Source organism: Macaca fascicularis, chromosome 11, assembly GCF_037993035.2.
Source record: "Macaca fascicularis isolate 582-1 chromosome 11, T2T-MFA8v1.1".
NCBI lineage: Eukaryota > Metazoa > Chordata > Mammalia > Primates > Cercopithecidae > Macaca > Macaca fascicularis.
In genome coordinates this window covers 57,658,172-57,685,453 of record NC_088385.1, presented here as the reverse complement: position 1 = coordinate 57,685,453, position 27,282 = coordinate 57,658,172, and the positions used below count along the sequence as shown (strand labels likewise).

The window sequence follows — 27,282 nt, the reverse complement described above, 5'->3', positions numbered from 1 at the left end:
ACCCGCCTGGCCTAATACACATTTTTATATCCCTCCTGTGACCCCATATTTTAACTGGAGAAGAACGCAAGTTTAACCTAGTAGTTGCAATATAATTATTGCTGGCCAGGCGCGGTGGCTCACGCCTGTAATCCCAGCACTTTGGGAGGCCGAGGCGGGCGGATCACGAGGTCAGAAGATCGAGGCCATCCTGGCTAACACAGTGAAACCCCGTCTCTACTAAAAATACAAAAAAAATTAGCTGGGTGTGGTGGCGGGCGGCTATAGTCCCAGCTACTGGGGAGGCTGAGGCAGAAGAATGGAGTGAACCTGGGAGGCGGAGCTTCCAGTAAGCCGAGATGGTGCCACTGCACTCCAGCCTGGGTGACAGAGCAAGACTCCTTCTCAAAAAAAAAAAAAAAAGAAAAAAAAATATATATATATAAAATTGCTGAACGAATAAATATAGTAAGAATTCCAAAATGCTAACAAATGCCCATTCTTCCTGCTCTGTTCAATATTATTAAAGGAGTATCTTATTACCCTGTGTGTTTGTGGACAATAATCTATTTCCATAAATATATAAATGAGCACATTGATAAGTAAAATAGCAAGTTGAACTAAGGAAATAATTTGATTGATTAGTCTTTTGCATTTTGGAAGTCTAATTTCATGTTTGGACTATAATCCCTTAAAAAGTTGGTAAGTCCCACATTGGATTCCAATTAGAAAAACATACAGGAAAATAATTTGTTATGCATTTATGGAACCATTAATGGTTTGCCCTGGCGTGTTTCATACAGCTAGAGTAAGTAACTGGGTCCAGTGAGCAAGGCCCTATACCAAAAGTCTGAAGGCAGCAGTTTACAAATATTTGCAGATGTCCAGCTGTTAAGGCACTAAGAGCTAGGCTACCTGTTGTAGACAAGCATGGTGTCTACCCAATAATATATTATCTGTTGAAACAGTCTTTTGACATAACCCAGTGACCTCATACCTCCCATATTTTTAGGCCTAATGGGCCACCAGTTTGAGAGTCTGGCTTTATACAAGGTAGTAAGTGGTATAAGTAATCCCCCTGGTGATCAAAGTTTTTTTTCTTTTCTTAAAGTGCTGTCAAGTCAACAGAGTCCCATTTTAAAAGACCCTTTTAATGAGAAATTTCATCAGGAGGGTCAAACACAAATGTATCAGTTAAGATTTCTACATAGTATTAGGATAATTAACAGTATGGCCACCAGCAAGCTTATCATTAATATACCAAGCATTATATTTTACATTCGGTAGACTATCAAATGTCCTTTAATTTCACAGACAACAATATGATACATACTGTGTAAGAAGCACACAACAGTTCTGCAGTACAATTTTAAACTGTATACAAATTGGAAATACAGATGTTAAACACTGGTGTACTGACAGTATTTCTGAATTTTAGATAAACTGCATACAAAATTTACAAAGCAAGTATTAGCCAATTTGAAAACTTTACTTCCTATAATATAAAAATGATACTTTGAGACGCAAATTTTACTAAAGTATATAAACATTTAAAATAATCATTAAAAACTCAACATTAGAATTTAAAAAGATCAGCTATAAAAATATATTGGCAGTCACTTTTCTTATAAAGGTACCATTCACTACATTACAAAATAGTCTCTAACATAAAATTGCCTTAATAACTATAATCGAATCTGATAAACCTTACATTATTAAATTGATTATAAAATCTTCTTAGAAAAACTTTGGTATGCATCTTCAGAAGGTTTTTAAAAAATAATATTTTAAGGGCCTGTAAACATTCCATTCTATTAAAGCACAGCAGAATAAGTAATGGATATTCAACTGCATACAGAATATAGAATCAAAAAAACAATTTATTATGTATTTGTAGAAAATCACCATTACCAGAGTAAGCAAAAAAACCAACTATTTAAAAGTATCAAACTTTTAAACAGTTCTTTTTCCATTCTGATAAAAAATGTTATAAAATCATCATACTCCATTCATGTACCTTAGATGCCTTTTAGGATAAGATCTTAAAAATAATTAACCCACTCTCAAAAATCCATTCAAGTCCAATAAACAAACTTTAAAAAACCCACTTAAAAAGACTTGACAGTAGAACAAGTATACATAATCAGAACACATACTTTATATATTTAGTAATGTACTAGGTTTTCTCTTACCTTTGTAATTTAGAATTTATTGGCAGAAACACACACACACACACACACACATATATATATAACTAAAAAAGGTAAATTTCAGCAAACAGAAATGCAAACCTGTAGGGTAAATTGATTTACTTTTAAAAATTCAGTTTATCAAATTTCATCTTCTCTGCCATTTTGGATTGGCAACTATTGGTTACTTAGAAAATTTAGACTTCTGAAAGTTCATTTCTTGCTCCTTGAATATGTTTAATTTCTACAAAGCTTCCAGTTGTGCCCGCAGTTTCCTTGAGGTCATTTTTCACTTTCTCCTTCTGTCACTAGATATCGTGCATAAGATAGTTATCCTTGAGTTGGAAAAGCCTAAATAAAAAGTTTAACTTTTGACCTTTTAATTTATAAAACTCCACTAAGAAATCCATTTAATTTTTATGCAAGTTCACAAAAATATTTTCTTTCTTAAGAATCAAACACTTTTATTGGAATAAAGATCCTTCAAAGTTTTTAACTCTTCTATTAGAGTTTTATTTTGATTTTCCAGGACTGCAACTCGGTTTTCCAGGCATTTCACATATTCTTTCTTCTTTCTGCGACATTCTCGAGCAGCTTCTCTAAATATGAGCATTAAAAAATCATTGTTAGAAAAAACTTCACGTTCTTTTTTTTTTTTTTGAGACAGAGTCTCGCTTTGTCGCCCAGGCTGGAGCACAGTGGCCGGATCTCAGCTTACTGCAGGCTCCGCCTCCCGGATTCACGCCATTCTCCTGCCTCAGCCTCCCCAGCAGCTGGGACTACAGGCACCCGCCACCTCGCCCGGCTAGTTTTTTGTATTTTTAGTAGAGACGGGGTTTCACCGTGTTAGCCAGGATGGTCTCGATCTCCTGACCTCGTGATCCGCCTGTCTCGGCCTCCCAAAGCGCTGGGATTACAGGCTTGAGCCACCGCGCCCGGCCTAAAAACTTCACGTTCTTTAAATGGTAAATGTTCTTCAGTAATTTTCCGTGGTCACCTTTTTTTCTCTTTAAAGTATCATCTACATATAGTGAACACATAGATCTTAAGTGTAGAATTCAGTCAGTTTGGCAATTGTGTGTACCTATATAACCCACACCTGTCAAGAAAATAGAACACTCCCACTGTCCTAGAAAGTTCCCTCATGCCCCTTCCTAGTCAGTCCCCTTCCAAGCAACCATTGTTTTGATTTTTATCACCAGAGATTAGTTTTTTTCCTATTCTAGAACCTCATGTAAGAGTGTCATGCACTACGTACTCTTGTATCTGGTGTCCCTTCACTCAGCACATCTGAGATTCTCATCCATGTTGCTGTGTGGGGGGTTGTTCCTTTACATTGCTGGACATATTCCACTGTATGAATATAACCACCATTTGTTTATCCAGTCTCTTGGGCTGTTTCTAGGGTTAGCTGCATAGGCACGTTTTTGTGCCAGTCTTTTTGTAGACAGGTTTCATTTCTCTTGAATAAATACCAAAGAGTAAAATTATGGGTCCTCTGGTTAACTTCTGACACATTACTTCTTTTATTTAAGTTCAAATTACGAACAATGCTTAAGCAAATACTCAGTTCTGTGCATGTCCTCTTAAAACATTTCTGTGAAGTCATATGTAAGTTTATATACATATAGAAATAGGAAGTATTGTCCAGGCATGGTGGCTTATGCCTGTAATCCCAGCACTTTAGGAGGCCAAGGCGGGCAGGTCACCTGAGGTCAGGAGTTCGAGACCAGCCTGGCCAACATGGCAAAACCCCATCTCTACTAAAAATACAAAAATTAGCCACAGTGGCACATGCCTGTAATCCCAGCTACTTGGGAGGCTGACACAGGAGAATCACTTGAAGCTGAGAGGCGGAGGTTGCAGTGAGCCAAGATCGCGCCACTGCACTCCAGCCTAGGCAACAGAGCAAGACTCTGTCTCAAAAAAAAAAAAAAAAAAAAAAAAAAAAAGAAACAGTACTATTTTAAGATTTTCATGCTATATATGTAGATACTATTTGCAACTTGCTTTTTTAGTACACATCTCTCCTTTTAAAAGCACTATACAAAATCTATCACCTCACAAAAATACTTTTATTTATTTATTTTTACCTTTAAGCTCTGTTGGAGTTAACAGATTTTTAAGTGGCTTCCAGTAAACATTCTTTTTCTTTTTTCTTTGTTTTGAGACAGGGTCTTACTCTGTCACCCAGGCTGAGTGCAATGGCACAATCACGGCTCATTGCAACCTTGACCTCCTGGGCTCAAGATATCCTCCCACTTCAGCCTCTCAAGTAGCTGGGACTACAGGTGCACACCACCACATCAGCTAATTTTATTTTTGTAGAGATGAGGTCTCAGTATGTGGCCTAGGCTGGTCTCACTCCTGGTCACAGTGTTGGGATTATGGGCGTGAGCCACCCGCTCAGCCTCCATTCTTTACATGTATTTCTACACATGTATTTCTTGCAGGATCACAAGCTATACTCACTTAAAGTCAAGAGATAGTGCCAACTTATATCCATTGAAGTACAGAGAAATGGGGGGGCAGGGCGGGGGGAAAGGAAGCAAAAATTCCCAGAGTCAAACTAGAAAGAAAAAAGGGGAAAAAAAGATTTGCCAAATTGTCCTCCAGAGTATCTGTACCATTTACATTCCCACGGGCGGTACAAAGAGTGCCTGTTATGAACATTTTAAAATGGTTGTCAGTCTAGTGGCTGACAAAAAGTGAACCTCACTGCTTTAACATTTCCCTGATTATGCACAAAGTTTGGAATAACCTCATTGTTTACAAGGCCGTATTTCACAGACCAGTTTCCTTCCATTAGGTCTCTTATTTACAGAAATAAATCTTTATATAATCTATACATCTTATAATTATTTCTCTGTATATAAAAGTTGCAAATATATTTCCCTTATTTTTAAGTTTGTTTACGTTATCTTTTGTCACATACAAGTAGAAATGTGGGGCAAGTAGATACCATAAAACTCCGTATTTCCCCCAGTAATGTATGTGAGGTACCCCTTTCCTTATATGCCCAATGACAGTATTACCACTTTATAATTTTTGCCATGTGACATCTCATTTCTTATTTTTATAGCTGTAGTACATACGTATATGACCCTAAAACTGCCTATCATTTAGTTTATTTTCTAAAATTATATCATACTTTGTGTATTCTGTTGCAACTTGTTTTTTTACATTTTCTAAGATTTATTCATGTTGAAATGATTACTCATTCAGTCATTACAGATAAACATTCCATTGTATAAATACAGTCACAATTTATGTACCTATTCTTTTTTTCCCCCATTTTTATGTTTAGGTTCAATATGTATCTATTCTGTTATCAATGAATCTTAAGGTTGTTTCCTGATTTTTTGCTGCTACGAAAATTCTTATACACACTTCCTGCAAGTTTCTCTCCGTGACACAGACTGAAACAGGTGGGTCACAGAGTATACTCACGTCAGCTGTACAAGATAAGGCCTAATTTCCAAAATGGCTGCACCAATTTTCACTCCTATAGTAGTAGCTATGAATTCTTGACCATTGTTCCAAATCCTTGCCAACTCTTGGTTAGACTTTAAAATTTTTGCCAATTGGGTGGGTATAAAGCATATCTAAGTGTGTAGCATTAATGTGCATTTCTTTGATTACTAATAAGGTTGAGTAGTCTTTTATATGATTATTAACTACTTGTGTGTGTTTTTTTTTGTTTTGTTTTATTTTTGACACAGAGTCTTGCTCTGTTGCCCAAGCTGGAGTACAATGGCATGATCATGGCTCACTGCAACCTCTGCCTCTGGGTTCAAGTGATTCCCCTGCCTCTACCACATCTGGCTAATGTTTTAAATTCTTTTTAAGAGATGGGGTCTCCCTATGTTGCCCAGGTTGGTCTCAAACTCCTGGGCTCAAGTCATCCTCCCGCCTTGGCCTCCGAAAATGTTGGAATTACATTTGTGAGCCACTACACCTGGCCTGTATTTTTTTTCTATTAAAATGTTTTTGTGCATATTTATGGAGTACATGAGAAAATTTGTTACATGTATATAACGTGTAGTGGTCAAGTCAGGGCATTCAGGGTGTCTATCACCTGAGTATTAATAGGTTTTTGTTAAGTATGGCCATCCTACTCTGCTATGAAACACTGAATTTATTCCTTTTATCTTACTGTGTATGGGTTTGTACCCTTTAACTCTTTTCATCCTCCTCCTTGCCCCTCACCCTTCCCGGTCTCTGTTATCTATTTTTCCATTCTCTCTTTTTTCTTGACATAGGATCTTGCTTTGTAGCCCAGACTGAAGTGCAGTGGTGCAATCATGCTGCCTCAACCCCTTGGGCTCAAGCAATCCTCCCACCTCAGCCTCCCAAGTAGCTGGGATTTTAGGCACATGCCACCATGCCTAATTTTTTTTTTTTTTGTAGCAATGGGTATGTTGCCCAGGCTTGTGTTGAACGCCTGGGCTCAAGCGATCCTCCCGCCTTGGCCTCCCAAAGTGCTGGGATTACAGGCATAAGCCATCATGCCCGGCCCTATTTTTCCACTCTTTACTTCTATGTGTTCAAATATTTTAGCTCCCACATATAAGTGAGAATGTGATATTTTTCTTTTTGTGCCTGGCTTATTTCACTTAAGATAATGACCTTCAGTTCCATCCGTGTTGCTGCAAATGACATGATTTAATTCTTTCTTATCCATTTATCCACTGATGGACACACAGTTTGATGCTATTAGCTATTGTGTGTGAATAGTGCTGCAAATAAACTTATGAGTACAGGTATCCCTTTGATATACTGATTTCCTTTGGGTAGATTTCTATTTTTAGTTTTTTGAGAAATCTCCATACTGGTTTTCATAGTGGTTGTACTAGCTAATTTTACATTTTTTTAGGCTGGGCGCAGTGGCTCATGCCTGTAATCCCAGCACTTTGGGAGGCTGAGGCAGGTGGATGGATCACCTGAGCCCAGGTCTGAGACCAGCCTAAGCAACATGGCAAAACCCCATCTCTACCAAAAACAAAAAAAAATTAACTGGGTGTGGTGGTATACGTAGTCTCAGCTACTTGGGAGGCTGAGCTGGGAGGATCACTTGAGCCCAGGAGGCAGAGGTTGCAGTAAGCCAAGACTGTGTCACTGTACTCCACTGTGGGTGACAGAGTGAGACTTTGTCTTAAAAAACCCCACAAAAACCAAATATAACTTCTCTACTTTTTGAACTTTTTTGTTAAAAATTAAGACACCAACACAAACATTAGCCTAGGCTAACTAGCCTAGGGTCAGGATCATCAATATCACTGTCTTGCACCTCCATACCGTATCCCACTGGAAGCTCTTTAGGGGCAATAACACACAGGGAACTGATATCTCCTATGGTAACAATGCCTTCTTCTGGAATACCTACTGTAGGGGCTGCCTGGAGGCTGTTTTACAGTTAACTTTTTTTTTTTTGGAGACGGAGTCTCACTCTGTTGCCCAGGCTGGAGTGTAGTGGCACAATCTCGACTCACTGCAAGCTCCGCCTCCTGGGTTCACGCGATTCTCCTGCCTCAGCCTCCCGAGTAGCTGGGACTACAGGTGCCCACCACCATGCCCGACTAATTTTTTTGTATTTTCAGTAAAGACGGGGTTTCACTGTGTTAGCCAGGATGGTCTCGATCTCCTGACCTCAGGATCTGCCCGCCTCAGCCTCCCAAAGTGCTGGGATTACAGGCGTGAGCCACCATGCCTGGCCTACAGTTAACTTAAAAAAAAAAAAAAAAGTAGAAGGCATACACACTTTAATGATAAAATATAGTAAATTCATAAACCAATAACATATTCACTTATTATAGTATCAAGCATTATGTTCTATACATAATTGCATGTGCTACACTTTAAATGACTGGCAGCACAATAGGTTTGTTTATACCAGCATTGCCACAAACATGTGAGTAATGTGTTGCACTATGACATTACCACAGGACTTTTTCAGCTCCATTATAATTTTATGGGACCACCATCATTCATATATGTGGTCCATCGTTTACTTAAACATTGTCATGGAGCCCATGACTGTATACAGTTCCAGTTAACATCTGGTTATGTTTTGAGATTTGTAAAAACATTACCCGTTCTGGTAGTATGATTTTACTACCTACCTGTTTTTCATTAACCTTATTTCTCTTTTCAATTGGGGGTCATCTGTCTTAGTTGTCTGAGAGGTAAGAGTCACAGGAGATGTCATCACCACAGTTTGTGGCAGAGAAGTAGCTGAAGGTGTAGTTCGGATCTGATACGTTTGCATATCTCCTGATGCAGCTAGAAGGCAAACAAGAGTGAATGAGTTAGTTGGTTAAGTGTCTCTGAGAGTGTTAGGAGATTTTCTGTAGACAGAAAGCATACTTACTCTGTACAACCACCTGATTGCTGGGCACAAGTATCTGCTGTCCATCAGAGGTCTGCGCATACTGAAGAATAGTTGTACCTTGCTGAGTACTACCTGAATTTGTCATGGTTAATGTCTGAAGTCCCTGTACTCCATCTGTGCCTGGACTTGCCAACTGTAAGGCTCCATTTGGGGCAATGGCAACTTTAATCAAAGAGAGAAAACAGCTATTGTAAGGTTATACAATACACTAATTCAAAGGAGTGGCAAAAAGCCCACAAACACTATTTACTAAAACAGGTATGAATGCAGTTCTACTTGGTAACTGCTGACTACTTTAGGTGAACTACATGTAAAAGGAATAAAACAGCATTTTTTTTTTTTTCTTTTTTTGATGGAGTCTCACTCTACTGCCCAGGCTGGAGTGCAGTGGCACAATCTCAGCTCGCTGCAACCTCTGCCTCCTGGGTTCAAGCCGTTCTTGTGCCTCAGCCTCCCAAGGAGCATGGATTACACGTGTGCGCCACCATGCCCAGCTGATTCTTGTATTTTTAGTAGAGACAGAGTTTCTCCATGTTGGCCAGGCTGGTCTCGAATTCCTCACCCCAGGTGATCTACCCGCCTCAGCCTCCCAAAGTGCTGGGATTACAGGCATGAGCCACTGCGCTTGGCCCTATGATAGTTAATTTTTAAGAAAAAATAAAAAGGAAACATAAACATACTTTCTAATTTTGAGTCAAAAGCATTATAAAGGTTATTACTTCAAAATATTTCTGAATAGATAACGTGCTTATGGAAAAAAATTCAACAGAATAAAAGGTTATATAATGAGAAAATAAGTCATTTTTATACTGTTTCTTAGCTCCATTTTCTAGTGGTACCACTGTTAAATGTATTACATGTTATTAAGATATTTACTTAAGTGATAGTTAAGAAATGTAATCTATTCATTTACTTCCTAGTGAAAATCACTAATAAAGATAGCAGAAAGCCACTGTGTAGAAAACACTACTTAGCTTCCCACAAACATTTGTTCACTGAATTATACCTGTGTTCATGCTTTCTCCTCAGCCCTTAAATGCCCATAAGGCATGACCAAATAGAAAACATTTTAGCATTATTCAATTCCCATATAATCTTCAGAATTGAATGCCTCATCTCTGTACCCTCTTTTTGGATTAGAGTTATGTAACATTTTTTCCTTTTATGTTTTGGCTACCAGGAAGCCAAAATACATGTATATGTGTGTATTTTGATGGAAAAATATTTTTTTCACACGTTCATAATTATCCCTCCCCAACTGCCCCAATTTTAACTTATGAGTTTCAAAATATTTATTAGCTGGAGTGCAGTGGTGTGGTCCTGGTTCACCACTGCACTCTACCTCCTGGGCTCAAGCAATCCTCCCACCTCAGCCTCCCAAGTAGCTGGACCTATAGATGAACATGACCATGCTTAGCTAATTTTTAAATTTTTTATAGAGATAGGGGCTCCCTATATTGCCCAGGCTGGTCTTGAAATCAAGTGATCCTCCCACTTTGGCCTCCCAAAGTGCAGGGATTACAGGCGTGATCCACCGTAACAGGCTCAGAGATTTGCTGTGAAGTTATATTAACAATTAGTTTCAATCTTTTTCCCTGTAACACATTATTATATATACACACACACACACACATATTTATGTAAGTATAAACATCAATAAAATTAAAGGTCCCATTATCTATCTCTATTTCACTGTCCCCCCTCCGACCCCATCCTGAGATAATTATTATTTTTGGTGCACATGTTTCCCATTATTTTCCTGTGCTTATACAGACTTTATCAGTATCAGACTTGAATATACTTTAGCCATTATGTTCAGTGGCAAAAACCGCAATTACTTTTACACCAACCTAATATACCAAAATACATACCTGTAGATGCAAATGTTTTGATATTAAGTATGTTAATACATATTTTCATTTTTGCAACATATCTTCCTGTTCTTAACATGTGTATTTACCTGTTAATGTGCTGTATTTATTCTAAAACTGAGCTGTCTGATAGGGTAGCCATTAGCCCCATGTGGCTATTTAAATTAACTAAAATTAAACAAAATTAAAATTTCACTTTCTCTACCAGCCATATTTCAAGCACTCAATAGTCACACATGCTTTAGTGGCTACTATTCTGGGACAATGCAGACATAAAACATTCCCATTATCATACGAAGTTCTACTGGCCCATGCTGCCCTAAATACTAGTCTGTACTACACTTATTTCAGTGATAACATGTGAACCTCCCCACTACCTCTGATCTCTGCTCCCAAGCTTCTTTCCTTGCAACCATTGCTCCCAGTTTCTTTCTTTTTCTTTCTTTCTTTTTCTGAGATTGGTCTTGCTCTGTTGCCCAGGCTGGAGTGCAGTGGTACGATCAGGGCTCACGGTAACTTCGACCTCCCAGGCTCAAGACATCCCATCTCAGCTTCCTGAGTAGATCGGACTAGTCACATATCATGATGCCCGGCTCTTTTTTTTCCCTCACTTTTCTGTAGAGACGCAGTCTTGCTATGTTGCCAAGGCTGGTCCTGAATGTGGCTCCAAGCAATCCTCCAGCCTCAACCTCTTAACGTACTGAGATTACAGGCATGAACCACCGGGCCTGGCCCCCAGTTTCTTAAGTGGTATTCTATACATATATTCTAAATTAATTTATTCATAACAAACTTAACTGAAAGCCTACTATATGCCGGGTCCTATATGTCAAGGATGTAGTTGTGAATGAAACAAATAAGGTTCTTTCCCTTAAGGATGCTATATTCTAGTGGGTAAAACAGATCATAAATAAGCTAATCTATACTTACATACATACAGTCTATAATTAAACTAATGTGTACTAACTTAATTATATGTAAATGCTATAAAGAAAAATATAGGAGATTAAGGAAAACTAAAGGGAGGAGCCACAAGTCTGAAAAAGAGTGGTCTCTTTGTGGAGGTGACACTTAAGCAGAGCAGGGGTGTAGGATGCAAGCCATGTAAGGATCTGGGGGAAGAACATGCCAGGCATGAGCAACGACAACTCCAGAGATCCTGAAGCAGAAACAAGCTTGTGTGTCTGAGGTACAGTTAGGAAGTCTGGGGCAGTCAGAATGCCATCAGGTGGCAGGAGATGAGGTCAGAGTGGTAGGCAGATCCTAAATGTCATGCCTTGTAAGATCTGGATTTTATTCTAAGTGTGATAAAATGTCACTAGAGGACTTTGAGCAGGAATGATGTGATCTAGTTGACATCTTAAATAAATCACTTTGGCCACAGCATGGAAAACTGATTATTAGGGCAAGAATGGAAGCAAGATGACCAACTGGATGCCTACTCCAGTCAGATGACAGCCTAAACTAAGCTGGTAGTGGTTGGAGATGGCAAGAGGTAGTCAGATGGGACATATATTTTGTGGCAAGACTGAATGAAACTTAAAGATTAATGTTAGGAGTGGAGCGGGAGACAACAAATAGGCAGCACAAGTAAATTCCTTAGGGTGATAGAACTCAGTCTTGATTGGTGGTGTTATACTATTCTACGTTTGTCAAAACTCATAGACTTAAACTCCCCAAAGAGTGAATTTTACTGTATATAAATCAAACAATAAATATTTTTAACGAATAGGCAGGGGCCAGGAGTGGTGGCTCACGCCTGTAATCCCAGCACTTTGGGAGGCCGAGGTGGGTGAATCACTTCAGGTGAGGAGAGTTCGAGACCAACCTGGCCAACATGGTGAAACCCCGTCTCTACTAAAAATGCAAAAATTAGCCAAGCAAAGTGGTGCACGCCTATAACCCCAGCTACCTGGGAGGCTGAGGAAGGAAAATCACTTGAACCAGGGAGGTGGAGGTTGCAGTGAGCTGAGATCATGGCACTGCACTCTAACTTGGGCAACAGAGCGAAACTCCATCTCAAAAAAAAAAAAAAAAAAAAAAAGCCAGGAATGTTCTGAAAGGAATTATACTAATATACAGCAATTATGTATGGAACTACATAGATAAAAGAATGGACAAAATAAGGCCGGGCACAGTGGCTCATGCCTGTAATCCCAGCACTTTGGGAGGCCAAGGTGGGTGGATCACCTGAGGTCAGAAGTTCGAGACCAGCCTAGCCAATATGGTGAAACCCCCTCTCTACTAAAAATACAAAAATTAGCCGGGCATGGTGGCACACGCCTGTAATCCCAGCTACTCCAGAGGCTGAGGCAGGAGAATCACTTGAACCCAGGAGGTGGAGGTTGCAGTGAGCCAAGATCGTGCCACTGCATCCAGCTTGGGCGACAAGAGCGAGACTCTGTCTCAAAACAAAACAGTATCTAATGATGTAGGTCTCAGTTCCCTCATACATTGATAACTGCCTATGTCACAAAGTTGTTGTAAGGAGTAAATGAAATAATGCGAAACAGTACTTTGCATTATTCCTGGCTGAAAACATCCTTTAATAATCATCACTATCAAAGTATGACAGTTTTTCTAACACCATGTCTTTCTACAGAAAAGTCAGGTTTTGTGTGTTTATAACGTGGAAATTGATTCCTATACATACTGTACTGTCCGCTGCTAGTCTGATAGATGGGAGTTGGAACAGACATAGAAGTGACAGCAGAAACTCCAGAATTTTCTCCGTCTCCTTTTCTGCCCCGTGTATCTTCAGAAGATAAGTCTTTCAAAATTTTTCTGTAAAAAAACAGAACTCTATTAAACATTGGTAATGTGAATGACTTCACGAAAAGAAATTTTTTTTTTTTGAGACAAGATCTTGCTCTGTCACCCAGGCTGGAGTACAGTGGCGCCATCACAGCTCACTGTAACCTCTGCTTCCCTGGCTTAAGAGATTCTTGTGCCCCAGCCTCCCAAGTAGCTGGGACCACAAGCGTAAGCCACCACACTCAGCTAATTTTTGTATTTTCAGTAGACACGAAGTTTCACCATGTTGGCCAGGCTGGTCTTGAACTCCTGGCCTCAAGTGATCCACTCATCTCCTCCTCCCAAAGTGCTGGGATTACAGGCATATGCCACCATGCCCAGCCACAAAAAGAAATTTCTAAAACTTTTTCAATCTCAGGTAAAAGTTACAATAATTGGCCAGGAGTGGTGGCTCATGCCTGTAATCCCATCACTTTGGGAGGCCGAGACCAGCGGATCACAAGGTCAGGAGTTCGAGACCAGGCTGGCCAATAAGGTGAAACCCTGTCTCTACTAATAATACAAAAATAAACTGGGCATGGTGGCGGGCACCTGTAATCCCAGCTATTTGGGAGACTAAGGCAGGAGGATTGCTTGAATTCAGGAGACAGAGGTTGCAGTGAGCCAGGGTCGCACCACTGCACTCCAGCCTGGGCGACAGAGTGAGAGTCCAATAATCTACCAGACATTTAAACTATTATTCCAAAGAATCATTTTATTTAGCACATATTATTATAATGACGTGCTCCAGGCTGATTACATATTAAAGAGTAAAGAGGGCCGGGCATGGTGGCTCCCACCTGTAATCCCAGCACTTTGGGAGGCTGAGGTGGGCAGATCACTTGAGATCAGGAGTTTGGAGACCAGTCTGGTCAACATGGTGATACCCCATCCCTACCACAAATACAAAAATTAGCTGGACATTGTGGTGTGTGCCTGTAATCCCAGCTACTTGGGGGGGCTGAGGTAGGAGAATTGCTTGAACCTGGAAGGCGGAGGTTGCAGTGAGCCAAGATGGTGCCACTGTACTCCAGCCTGGGCGACAGAGTGAGACTCTGTCTCAAAAGAAACAAAAACAAAAAATAAAAACCCGTAAAACAGTTCTCCAAAGGAAGTAGGTAAGAAAAACTACTATAAAATGCAGAGTATCAATGATGTATAAAATTGCTTATTTTAACAAAAAGAGGTAAATATGATCCCATGGATATCCCTCAGACTCAGTGAAATGGCACTAATGACAAGAATAAGGGATGGAAAAAGTATTCCTTGATAAAAAGAAAGGTCTTTCAAGACAATTGGGGATGGGCGCAGTGGCTGATGCCTGTAATCCCAGTACTATGGGAGGCCAAGGCAGGCAGAACACCTGAGCTCCGGAGTTCAAGACCAGCCTGGCCAACATGGTAAAACCCCATCTCTACTAAAAATGCAAAAATTAGCTGGGCATAGTTGCTCACGTCTGTAATTCCAGCTACTTGGGAGGCTGAGGCAGGAGAATTGCTTTAACCTGGGAGGTGGAGGCTACAATGAGTGGAATTTGTGCCACTGCACTCCAGCCTGGGCGACAACGTGAGACGCTGTCTCAAAAAAAAAAAAAAAAAAAAAAGACAATGGGGGTAGAGGAAAGAGTAGGCAATATGCATTGTTTGCTTCTGAAAAAAAGACAGAAAAAAGAAATGCTTAAGAATTCTATGTTCACTGTAGAAAAATGAGAAAACTGAAATACTTATGTGAAAACAACAAAAAAGGAATCACAAAGGAAAAAGAAAGCCCTTAGAATGAAAAGGGCTCTTTTATCTATGCCAACTTCCCAGCTCATGGAGGAATTTCCTAACATTCCTGACAACCTCTACTTCCAGAAAAATGGCACCCACTATTTCCAAAAAGTAAACCATTCTATTATTGAATAGTTAGAACCTTTCCTTTTTTGGGTCCAAAGCTAGTTCCATCCAGTGAAACTAAATAAATTTATTAATTATTTTTTTCTTTTCTTTTGAGACAGCCTCACTCTGTTGCCCAGGCTGGAGTACCGTGGCATGATCATGGCTCACCCCACTTTGACTTCTCAGGCTCAAGCGATCCTCCTGCCTCAGCCTCCCAAGCATCTGGGATTATAGGTACATGCCATCATACCTGGCTAATTTTTTTTTTTTTTTTTTTAGTAGAGATGGGGCCTATTTTGCCCAGGCTGTTCTTGAATTTCTAGGTTCAAGTGATTCTCCCACCTAGGCCTTCTAAAGTGTTGGGACTACAGGCATGAGTCATAGCAAGAAATTTAAGCCTAATCCCAATTCTATATCTGTGACCTACTTTGCAGTATTTGATAACTGCTACAAGTCCTCCTTATTCTAGGCCAAATACTTTCAGTTTTTTCATGTGTTCTTCTGTAACATGTTGAAGATCCTTCTCCAGTTTGGTCTCCTTTGTGTGGACTGTTGTCCCACCAAGAGCTAATACAACTGTAGACTATATTAAGAGAAGTTCCACAGGAAGCACAATGGAGGTGTCAGTCCTATAGGACTCTGTTTTAAGCATTTCTGTAGAATAGTCACAGTGCTTCCTAAACCTGCCTATGTAACAGAATCATTCTGGAAAGGTCTGTTGAATCTAGATTCCCATCTGGTGGCCATGATTGAGTAAGTAGGTCTGGAGTAGAGCTCCAGATTCATTTAACAAACTGCCTGCATGGTCTTTTTTTCCACAAGTCCACCTCTGTCCAATGCCTGCATGGTCCTATAGCCAGTCTATCATGAGACTGTGGAATGCTGCGCCCATTTATTTTTCCATTTTACATTATGAAACACTTTCTGAGTATAAAGAAAAGTACAGGGAAAGATGCTGCATCTGGTGTTGCCATGGCTGTGCCTTGGCCTGTGCAGCCTCCTGGTGGGGCAGGAAGAGGCCCTGAGCGCCATGGATCTGCTGGAGTGAAGCCGGCCCTATGTGGTGCTGTGCAGGCAGAACCTGGTGTTGATGGGAACCATTTTCAGCATCCTGCTGATGACTGTTATCCTTATGGCATTTTGTGTCTACAAGCCCATTTGGTGTCAGTGACAGCCAAGTAAACAAGTTCTTCAATGAGTACTTGGAACAGGATAAATTGTGCTGAGCATGGGCCAATGGAGAAGTTGAAATCAGAACTTTCCTACCTGAAAATAACCTTAGGTCTGGACAGTTGGTAAATGCTAAATGATTTAGGAAAAAACAACTACTAGCAGTTCTTTTTTCTTTTTTTTTTTTCTTTGAGACAGAGTTTCACTTCTGTTGCCCAGGCTGGAGTGCAGCAGTGCAATCTCAGCTCACTGCAACCTCTGCCTCCTAATTTCAAGCAAGTCTCCTGCCTCAGCCTCCTGTATTACAGGGGTGCACCACCACACCCGGCTAATTTTTGTATTTTTAGTGAAGATAGTGTTTCACCATTTTGTTCAGGCTGGTCTTGAACTCCTGACCTCAGGTGATCTGCCCACCTGGGCCTCCCGAAGTGCTGGGATTACAGGTGTGAGTCACTGTGCCCGGCTTTATTTTTTTTCTCAATACTGTAATGCAAATAATTGGCCACCTAGTCTGCTTCTCAGTGTTTCTTTTTATATCTGACTATGCTTAAGAGCAGACCTGAAAACTCCAAATTCAGTGTAAAGATGGGAGTGTTCATCAGAAAGGAAAACATAGTAATCCTGTGAATGTCTGTAAGAACCACACTGGAAATAACTAATTCATGCTTGAAAATATTAATAAGGAGACTTACTCCGTAGACATTCCCTACTTAAGAACCATTTGGTCACAGTGGCTTAAGAATCACAAAAGATTTTTTTTTTCTTTTTTTTGAGACAGGGTCTCACTCTGTCACCTAGGCTGGAGTACAGTGGCACAATCACGGCTCACTGCAGCCTTGATCTCCCAGGCTCAAGTGATCTTCCCACCTCAGCCTCCCGAGTGGCTGGGACTACAGGTGTGCACCACCATACCTGGCTAATTTTTTGTATTTTTTTGTAGAGACAAGGTCTCCCTATGTTGCCCAGGCTGGTCTCAAACTCTTGGGCTCAAGCAATCTGGCCACCTTGGCCTCCCACAGTGCTGGGATTACAGGCATGAGCCACTGTGCCTGGCCTTCCTGTACCTATTATTCTACTCTAATTTCAGTATGATCACAGAACATTCTGTGCATGATTTCTGTTCTTTTAAATTTGGTAAGATTTGTTATGACCCAGAATGTGGTATTTCTTGGTGGATTTTCTTCATTCTACAGCTGCTGGGTCAAGTGTTATAAAAATGTCAGTTAGGCAAAGCTCACGCCTGTAATCCCAGCACTTTGGGAGCCAAGGCAGACAGATGACAAGGATGGGAGCTCGAGACCAGCCTGGACAATATAGTGAAACCCCGTCTCTACTAAAAACAAAAAAAGTTAGCTGGGCGTGGGTTTGGAGGCTGAGGCAGGAGAATTGCTTGAACCTGGAAGGCGGAGGTTGCAGTGAGCTGAGATCGTGCTACTGCACTCCAGCCTGAGTGACAGAGTGAGACTCAATCTCAGGAGGAAAAAAAAAAAGATCTTGTTGGCTTCTGATATTATCTGGCATTAGGTTCTTCTATAATCTTGCTGATTTTCTGACTACAAGTTCTTTTTTTTTTTGAGACGGAGTCTCGCTCTCACCCAGGCTGGAGTGCAGTAGCGCGATCTCGGCTCACTGCAAGCTCCGCCTCCCGGGTTCACACCATTCTCCTGCCTCAGCCTCCCGAGTAGCTGGGACTACAGGCACCCACCACCACGCTCGGCTAATTTTTTTTTGTATTTTTAGTAGAGACGGGGTTTCACCGTGTTAGCCAGGATGGTCTCAATCTCCTGACCTCGTGATCCGCCCGCCTCGGCCTCCCAAAGTGCTGGGATCCCGGCCCTGACTACAAGTTCTAATGAATCCTGAGACAGGTTTATTGAAGTCATCAACTGTAACTGTGGACCTGTTTGTTTCTCTTTTCAATTCTGTTAGTTTCTTTTTAGAGACAGGGTCTTGCTGTCATCCATGCTAGAGTGTAGTGGCTCAATCATAGCTCATTGCAGCCTCCAAATCCTGTGCAGCTGGGACCAGAGGCACAAACCACCACGTCTGGCTAACTTTAATTTTGTGAAGAGACAGGGTCTCACTATGTTGCCCTGGCTGGTCTTGAACTCCTGGGCTCATGCAATCCTCCCTCCTTGGCCTCTGGAAGGGCTGAAATCACAGGTGTGAGCCACTGGGACCTGCCCTACTAGTTTTTGATAAATATATTATAAAGCTCTTTTGTTAGATGCATACACATTTGGATTATGTCTTCTTGGTGAACTCTTATCATTATGTAATATCCCTCTTTATCTCTGCAGATTTTCCTTATTCTGAAGTCTATTTTATATGACAATAATATAGCCATGTTAGTTTTTTTTCATTAGTGTTTTCATGGTATGTCTTTAACCATCCTTTTACTTTAGACTAGCTAGATCATTTTTGAAGTGAGTCATTTTTTATATCCATTCTAATAATCTTTGTCTTTTTAAAGAAAAATGGCTCTGAGATATAATTCACATACCATACAATTAACTCATTTAAGCATACAATTCAGTGTTTTTAGTATATTAACAGGGTTGTGCAACCACTACTGTAATCTTAGAACACTTTTGTTCCCCTAAAAGAAACTTGGTACCCATTAGCAGTCAATTCATTCTTCTCTTTCCTCTCCCAAGCTCTAAGCAACCACTTGCCTACTTTGTTTCTATAAATTTGTCTATTTTTGACATTTCATATAAATGGAATCATACAATATGCAATCTCTTACAAACGACTTATTTTACTTAGGTTAATATTTTCAAGGTTTATCCATGTTGTAGCATGTATTAGGACTTCATTGCTTTTTAATTGCTAAGTAAAAATATTCAATTTTATGAATACACCACATTTTGTTTATCCACTCAACACTTAATGGACATTTGGGTTGTTTCCATGCTTTGGCTATTATAAACAATGCTGCTATAAACATTCATGTACAAGTTTTCATATAAATGTATGTTTTTATTTCTCTTGGGGATATAACTAGCATAGGAAGTAGTGGGTCATACGGTAACTTAGTATTCTGAAGAAATGCCAGACTGTTTTCCATAGCAACTGTACTATTTTTTTTTTTAACATTCTTACCAGCAGCGTATGAGAGTTTTAATTTCTCTATATCATCACCAACACTTACTATTGGTCTTTTTTTTCTATTTGAGTCATCCTAGTGGGTTTGAAGCAGTATTTCACAATTTTGGTTTGCAATTCTCTTAATGATAAATGATGTTGAACATTTTTTCATAGCTTTATTAGTCATTTGTTTATCTTCTTTGGATAAATTTTTATTCAAATCCCTTGCTTTTCTTCTTTTTTTTTTTGATGTCGCCCAAGCTGGAGCACAGTGGTGCGATCTCGGCTCACTACAACCTCTGCCTCCTGGTTCAAGTGATTCTCCTGCCTCAGCCTCCCTAGTAGCTGGCATTACAAGTGCCCGCCACTATGCCTGGCTAATGTTTTTATTTTTATTTTTAGTAGAGACAAGGTTTCACCATGTTGGCTATGCTGGTCTCGAACTCCTAACCTCAGGTGATCCACCCACCTCGGCCTCCTAAAGTGCTGGGGATTACATGCATGAGTCACCATGCCCAGCCCCCTTGCTCATTTTTTAATGGGGTTGTCTTAATATTTAGTATTCTGATCAATTAACATGAGATGTCTTTTCACTTATTTAGATCTTTTTTTTTTTTTTTTTTAAAGACGGGGAGTCTCCCCGCTCTGATGCCCAGGCTGGAGTACAGTGGCGCGATCTCAGCTCAACGCAACCTCTGCCTCCTGGATTCAAGCGAATCTTCTGCCTCAGCCTCCTGAGTAGTGGGGACTACAGGCATGGGCCACCACGCCCAGCTAATTTTTGTATTTTTAGTAGAGACAGGGTTTCACCATATTGGCCAGGCTGGTCCCATACTCCTGACCTCGTGATCTGCCCACCTTGACCTCCCAAAGTGCTGGAATTACAGGTGTGAGCCACTGCTCCCGGCCTTACTTAGATCCTTTAAAATTTCTTTCAATAAGGTTTTATAGTTTCCAGTATATGTATTCTTTTTTTTTGAGACGGAGTTTTGCTCTTGTCACCCAGTCTGGAGTGCAATGGTGCGATCTCAGCTCACTGTAACCTCTGCCTCCCAGGTTCAAGGGATTATCCCACCTCAGCATCCTGAGCAGCTGGAACTACAGGTGCATGCCAGTCACCAGGCCTGGCTAATGTTTGTATTTTTAGAAGAGACAGGGTTTCACCATGTTGGCCAGGCTGGTCTCAAACTCCTGACCTCAGGTGACTGCCTGCCTCGGCCTCCCAAAGTATTGGGATTACAGGCATGAGCCACTGAGCCTGGCCTCCAGTATATGTGTTCTGTTTCTTTTGTTAAATTCATATCTAGGTATAATTTAAATTTATAAATTTAATTTTAAATCTTTTATACTTTGTTATTGTAAATAGAATTGTTTTTAAGTTTCATTTTTTGATTAGTCATTGCTAATATAAGGAAATACAGTTAATTTTTGTTATATTGATCTTACACCCTACAACCTTGCTGGAACTTGTTGATTAGTTCTATTTTAATAGATTCTTTAGGATTTTGTATATATAAGATAATGTCATGTACAAAGTGTTTTATTTAGTCCTTTCCAGTCAGGATGCCTTTTATTTAATTTATTGACTAATTCCCTGAGTGCAATGTTTAGAAGTGGTGAGAGGGGATCTCCACATTATTTTCTTATTAGGAGGTTAGTTGTGGGTTTTTTGTAGATACTCTTCATCAGGTTGAAGAAGCAGCCTTCTATTTGTTTGTTGAGCAGTTTTATCATGAAAGGGTACTGGATTTTTGTCAAATGCTCTGTGTCTTGAGATGATCATATGTTTTTTGTTTTGATTCTATTAATGTGATGTATGACATTAACTGATTTTCAATTACTAAACCAATTTTGCATTTCAGGGATAAATCCTGTTTGGTCATGGCATATAATACCTTTTATACGTTGTTGGATTTAGTTTGCTAATATTTTGTGGAGTATTTTTTGTGTATATATTCATGAAGGATATTGATCTATAGTTTTACAATTGCCTTTTATTTGGTGAGTGTAGGCCATCTTCAGTATTGGCTGATCTTCCACTTTATTATTTGCTTTCTGTTTATTCTGTTTTTAAAATTCTTCTGTGTTCCTGCACCTGCATTATTTTGGATTATTTGAAGACTTTTCAAATTTTAATCTACTGTATATTTGACTAAATCTTTTTGTGTAGTTTTTTTAGTAGTTGCTCTAGGGGTATATAGATACCTAGCTTTTCACAGTCTACACAGAATCAGTATTTTACCACTTCAGGTGGAATGTAGAAACCTTACCACCATATTAGATCTGTTTACATTTCCCTCTCTATGTTGTAGATGTTTTATATATTGCCTCTGCATATATTAAAAACTCCACCAGAATCTCATAATTTGTTTTCAGCTGTCAAATTGATTGACTGATTGATTGAGACCGAGTCTCGCTCTGTCACCCAGGCTGGAGTGCAGTGGTACGATCTCAGCTCACTGCAACCTCCACCTCCCGGGTTTAAGCGATTCTACTGCCTTAGCCCCCCAAGTACCTGGGATTACATCCTAACTCTTTTGGCACCAGGGACCGGTTTCATGGAAGACAATTTTTCCATGGATAGGGAAGTCGGGGGATGGTTTCAGGATGAAACTGTTTCACCTCAGATCACCAGATATTAGATTCTCATGAAGAGCATGCAACCTAGATCCCTCGCATGTGCAGTTCACAACACGGTTCACATTCCTATGAGAATCTAATGCTGCCACAGATTTGACAGGAGGCAGAGCTTGGGTGCTAACTAAGGCTTGCTCACCTGCTGCTCACCTCCTGCTGTGCAACCCAGTTCCTAACAGGCCACAGACAGGTACCAGTCCATGGCCTGGGGCTTGGGGACCCCTATTTTAAGGAATTCAGTAGGAGAGGAACCGTCCATTATATTTGCCCAGATGCTGTTTCTTCATTCCTTACCTTCAAGTTTCTTTCTCTTAAGAATTTTCTTAGCAGTTGTTTTATAGCAGTTCTGCTGGCAATGATTTCCCTTAGTTTTCCTCCATGAGAATATTTATTTGGCCTCCAAGTCTGAAGGATGTTTTCAGTAGACACAGAATTTTGGGTTGATCTTTTTTTTATTTTCGGTGCCAAGACCCAGGAGATACTTCTTTTTTCTTTTAGCACTTTAAAAATGCTATTCCATTTTCTTCTTGCTTCCATAGTTTCTGATGAGCACTCTGTAGTTATTCACATTGTTCTCTTGTAAGTAATGTGCCATTATTCTCTGGCTACTCATAAAATTTTTCTTTAACTTTAGTTTTCAGCAGTTTGATTATGGTTAAGTCTGGGCAATGATTTATTTGTGTTTATCCTGTTTAGAGTTTGCTGACATTTCTGAACCTGTAAGTTTACATCTTTCACCAAATTTGGTAATTTTTCAGCCATTATTTCTTCAAGTATTTTTTCTGCACTATACTTTTTTCCTCTCTGTGACTCTAATGACATAAATCTTAGATCTTTAGGTATTGTCTCACAGGTCCCTGAGAATTAGATAATTTTCCAATCACGCTTTTTTATGTTCAGATTGGATAATATCCATTGAATACTCTTCAAAGTTGACTGTTTTTTCTCTCACTTCCATTCTACTATTGAACCCATCCAGTGAGGTTTTATCTCTGTTACTGTGTTTCTTGGCTCTGAAATCTCTATTTTATTCTCTTTACATACTCTATTTTTGGCTCAGAGTTTATACCTTTCAAGAAAATTCACTTACTTGTTGGAACAGTTAAATAATAGCTTCTTTAAAGTCCTTGTCATATAATTCCAACATTTGTATCATCTAGGAGTTGGCTTCTGTCAACAGTCTTTTCCCATGCAAGTTGAGATTTTTCCTTGTTCTTTGATACCAAGTAATTTTGGACACTTTCAATTTATGCTATCAGACTCTGGGTCTTGTTTAAATACTATAAAAAATGTTTTATATTCTTGTTGCATGTGCATATGTATATTTGAGACAGGGACTCGCTTTGTCGCTCAGGTTGGAGTGCATGGCACAATCATGGCTCACTGAAGCATCAGCCTCCTGGGCTCAAGTGATCCTCTGCCTTCAGCCTCCTGAAGCTGGGATTACAGGTGCACACCACCATACCTAGCTAATTTTTGTATTTTTTGTAGAGACAGGATCTCGTTATATTACACAGATTGGTCTTAAATTCCTGGACTCAAGCAGTCCTCCCACCTCAGCCTCCCAAAGTGCTGGGATTACAGGCATGAGCCACAGACCTAGCCTATATTCTTGTTTTAGAAGGTATCAACCTGGTTGTGTCCAGGTCACAAGTTCTAATCAGCCTTCTGTGGGTTCCAATGTCAGTTCAGTTTCCAAAGTCTCTGCAATGCTATTCATACCAATTACACATGTGCACCAGGTAGTGACCAGTCTAGAATTTGGGCAATGATGATCTATACTATACATAGTTAAGTTCTAAAAGTCTATATATGCTAGGGAAGCCCATTTTTATTCATTTTTGGTTGAAATGTAAGACGTGCTGGATTTAATCAAATACTTTTTTTCCCTGCATTTATTGAGTTGACTGTATCGTTTCTGCCAGTTCTCAGTTACCTGGTTTATGTCCTTGCACGTTTGATGATTTTTGAGTGAATTAATATTTGATCTTTGCTAATCTGTGGCAATCCAGAAAGCTTAACTTTGAGAAGTTTCTTTTCAGATGTTATAGCCTCCTTGAGACACCCCTACCTCATAAAGAAATCTCAGGTTCAGGCTGGGCGCAGTGGCTCACGTCTGTAATCCCAGCGCTCTGGGAGGCCGAGTTAGGTCAGGAGATCGAGACCATCCTGGCTAACACGGTGAAACCATGTCTCTACTAAAAAATACAAAAAATTAGCCAGGTGTGGCGGTGGGCGCCTGTAGTTCCAGCTACTCAGGAGGCTGAAGCAGGAGATTGGCATGAACCTGGGAGGCAGAGCTTGCAGTGAGCCGAGATCACTCCACTGCACTCCAGCCTGGGTGACAGAGCAAGACTGCATCTTAACAAAAACCCACAAAACTACCCAAATTAATCATTATTACTATTGTTCTAAAAAGCCAATGCTAACTGAAATGAATTGTCTTTGTTCACCATTCTTTCTTATATTTATATTCCTTTCATTTTCTTCTTCCTGAAGTATACACTTAAGTAGTTTCTTTTTTTTTTTTTTGAGATGGAGTCTCGCTCTGTCACTCAGGCTAGAGTGCAGTGGCACGATCTCAGCTCACTGCAGCCTCCGCCCCCTGGGTTCAAGCGATTCTTGTGCCTCAGCCTCCCAAGTAGCTGGGACTACAGGCATGTGCCACCATGCCCAGCTAATTTCTGTATTTTTAGTAGAGATGGGGTTTCACCATGTTGGCCAGGCTCATTTTGAACTCCTGACCTCAAGGATTGTTCAGGTAGGCACAGAATTCCAGGTCAAAAGTTACTTTCTCTTTGAGTTTAAATATTGGAGCCTGAGTACAGTGGCTCATGCCTATAATACCAACACTTTGGGAGGCTGAGGTGAGAAGATCACTTGAGCCCAAGAGTTTGAGACCAACCTGGTCAACAGAGTGGGACTCTTATCTCTACCAAAAATATAAAAAAATTAGGTGGGCATCATGGCATGTGTGGGCATCATGGCATATGCTTATAGTCCCAGGTACTCAGGAGGCTGAGGAGCTGAACCCAGGAGGTAGAGGCTACAGTAAGCCGTGATCACACCACTGCACTCCAGCCTGGGCAACAGGGTGAGACCTCCATCTCAAAAAGCATGTAACAATTTAAAAATAAAAATAAGGATTTTAGTTCACTGTCTTATACTGTACTTCAAAAATCTGTTGTCAGCTTACTGGTCATTCCTTTCTAAAAACTGGTCTTTTCTCTTGGAAGCTTTTAGCTTTTAAGATCTCATGTTTATCCTTGGTGTTCTCCAGTTTTACTTCACAACATACATCTAGATGTAGGTTTCTATTAATTTATCTTGTTTGGGACCTTGTTTTCTTACACTGGGAAATTCATATCCTGGAAATTGCAGTCATTGTCATTGTCATTTTCTCTTGTAGAGAGAGGAGAAGCTGGAAGTGCCCTTCCCTCTTCTCTCTTTTTATCCTATGTATGTTGTATACTGGACCTTCTCATTCTATCTTCCATCTTAACTTCTATTTGTCTTTCTGCGTTCCATTCTAGGTAATCTACTCAAAGCTGTGTCCTCAGGTTCTCTAATTTTATCTTCAGTTACGGGTATTAACCCCTTATCAGATAAGTGGTTTGCAAATAATTTTTTCCCAGTTCGTAAGTTGCCTTTTCATTTTGTTGCTTGTTTCCTTTGCTAAACAGAAGCTTTTTTTAGTTTGATGTAGTCCCATTTATTTATTTTTGTTTTTGTAGCCTGAGCTTTTGGTGTGATATCCAAAAAATCATTGTCAAGGTCAGTGTCGAAGAGCTTATCCCCTATGTTCTCTTCTAGGATTTTTACAGTTTCAGGTCTTAACATTTAGGTCTCGTATCCACTTGGCACTGATTTGTGTAATGGTATAAGATAAAGATCCAATTTGCTTTTTTTTCTTTTTTTTGGAGACAAGAGTCTTGTTCTGCTGCCCAGGCTGCAGTGCAGTGGCGCAATCTCGGCTCACGGCAACCTCCGCCTCCCAGGTTCAAGTGATTCTCCTGCTTCAGCCTCCCGAGTAGCTGGGATTACAAGTGTGCACTACCACACCCAGCTAATTTTTCTATTTTTATTAGAGACGGGATTTCATCATGTTGGCCAGGCTGGTCTCCAACTCCTGATCTCAGGTGATCTGCCCGCCTTGGCCTCCCAAAGTGCTGGGATTACAGGCGTAAGCCACTGCGTCCGGCCAAAGGTCCAATTTCATTTTTTCTTGGAGACAGGGTCTTGCTCTATCACCCAGGCGTAGCTCAACTTCAAACTCCTGGGCTCAAGCCATCTTCCTGCCTTAGCTTCTAACGAGATGGGACTACAGGCATGCGCCACTATGTCCAGCTAAGTTTTGTATTTTTTGAAGAGACAGGGTCTTGCCATGTTGCCCAGACTGGTCTTGAAGTCCTGGGCTCAAGCAATCCTACCTCGGCCTCCCAAAGGGCTGAGATTATAGGCGAGGGCCACCCAATTTCATTCTTAACACTGACACGTGCTAACTTCTTTAGTGTACTTTGCACAGCACCACTTGAACTCATTTGGTACTATTATAACATGCAGGGCTTCACATAAGAGAGTACTCACCTGTAAGATGGGCGCCGTGCTAGGATCCCGTGGGCTTTCTGTGAGGAGCCTATGCTGTCGGATGAGTCCTGGGACTCCTCACTTTCTGATAAAGATGATACCTAAAAAAGAACTGGCGTTAACATGATGAACAATGCAGGTGGGAAAAGAAACAACTGAATTTTTACTTTTAGAAAAAAAAGATCTGTCTCCTGCCACTCAAATTCATTTGTACATTAAATCTAAGGTCTAAAAGAAAGGAACAAAAGGAAAAGGGAAAATGAGAAAGTTTATTCCAGGAGCCCAACCTATTAAAGTAGTATCAAATATAGCAGGCCCAGAGCTGAGAATAAAGTCTATCCCCCAAATGAAGCAGTACTGTTTTACCGGAGTTAAAAAGACTAGTCTCTGATTCATCCTCCACCCTATTTCTACACTGATGCACATTACTTTAAAGTGTTGTTTTATTACTAATCTACCTGACATGCTAAGTTTTAAAAAACCTGTTAAATATTCAACTGCTGACACTGAGACGACCATTAAATATACAAAGCCTGCAGGTCTGGAAAGAGGTCTGGGCTAGATACATAAATTCTAGAGGTCTAGCTTTTTAGAGTCCTTAAAGCCATGAGACTGGATGAGCTCACAGGGGTAAATAGAAGACGACTGAGGACTAGCCTCAGGAACACTGAGACCGGATAAAGAGGAGGAACAGC

At 40.3% G+C, this 27,282-nt stretch overlaps 1 protein-coding gene across 20 annotated transcripts in view; it reads right to left on the bottom strand.

Annotated features, from left to right (window-relative positions):
- Positions 1-1,114: 1,114 nt before the first annotated feature.
- The window catches only part of ATF1 (activating transcription factor 1), a 60,518-nt gene continuing 34,350 nt past the window's right edge, over positions 1,115-27,282 (bottom strand). For 16 of the 20 annotated variants that reach the window (XM_045365232.3, XM_045365234.3, XM_015430919.4 and 13 more), the window contains 5 exons: positions 26,588-26,688; positions 13,084-13,214; positions 8,539-8,721; positions 8,291-8,450; positions 1,115-2,767 (listed from right to left, as the gene is read on the bottom strand). In XM_045365232.3, the coding sequence (XP_045221167.1) occupies positions 2,623-2,767; positions 8,291-8,450; positions 8,539-8,721; positions 13,084-13,214; positions 26,588-26,688 (720 nt within the window). In that variant the 3' untranslated portion in view covers positions 1,115-2,622. Of the gene's footprint in view, positions 2,768-8,290; positions 8,451-8,538; positions 8,745-13,083; positions 13,215-26,587; positions 26,700-27,282 lie in introns of those variants that run through there. The other 4 variants (XM_015430920.4, XM_065525182.2, XM_065525183.2 and 1 more) reach the window with 2 other exon arrangements.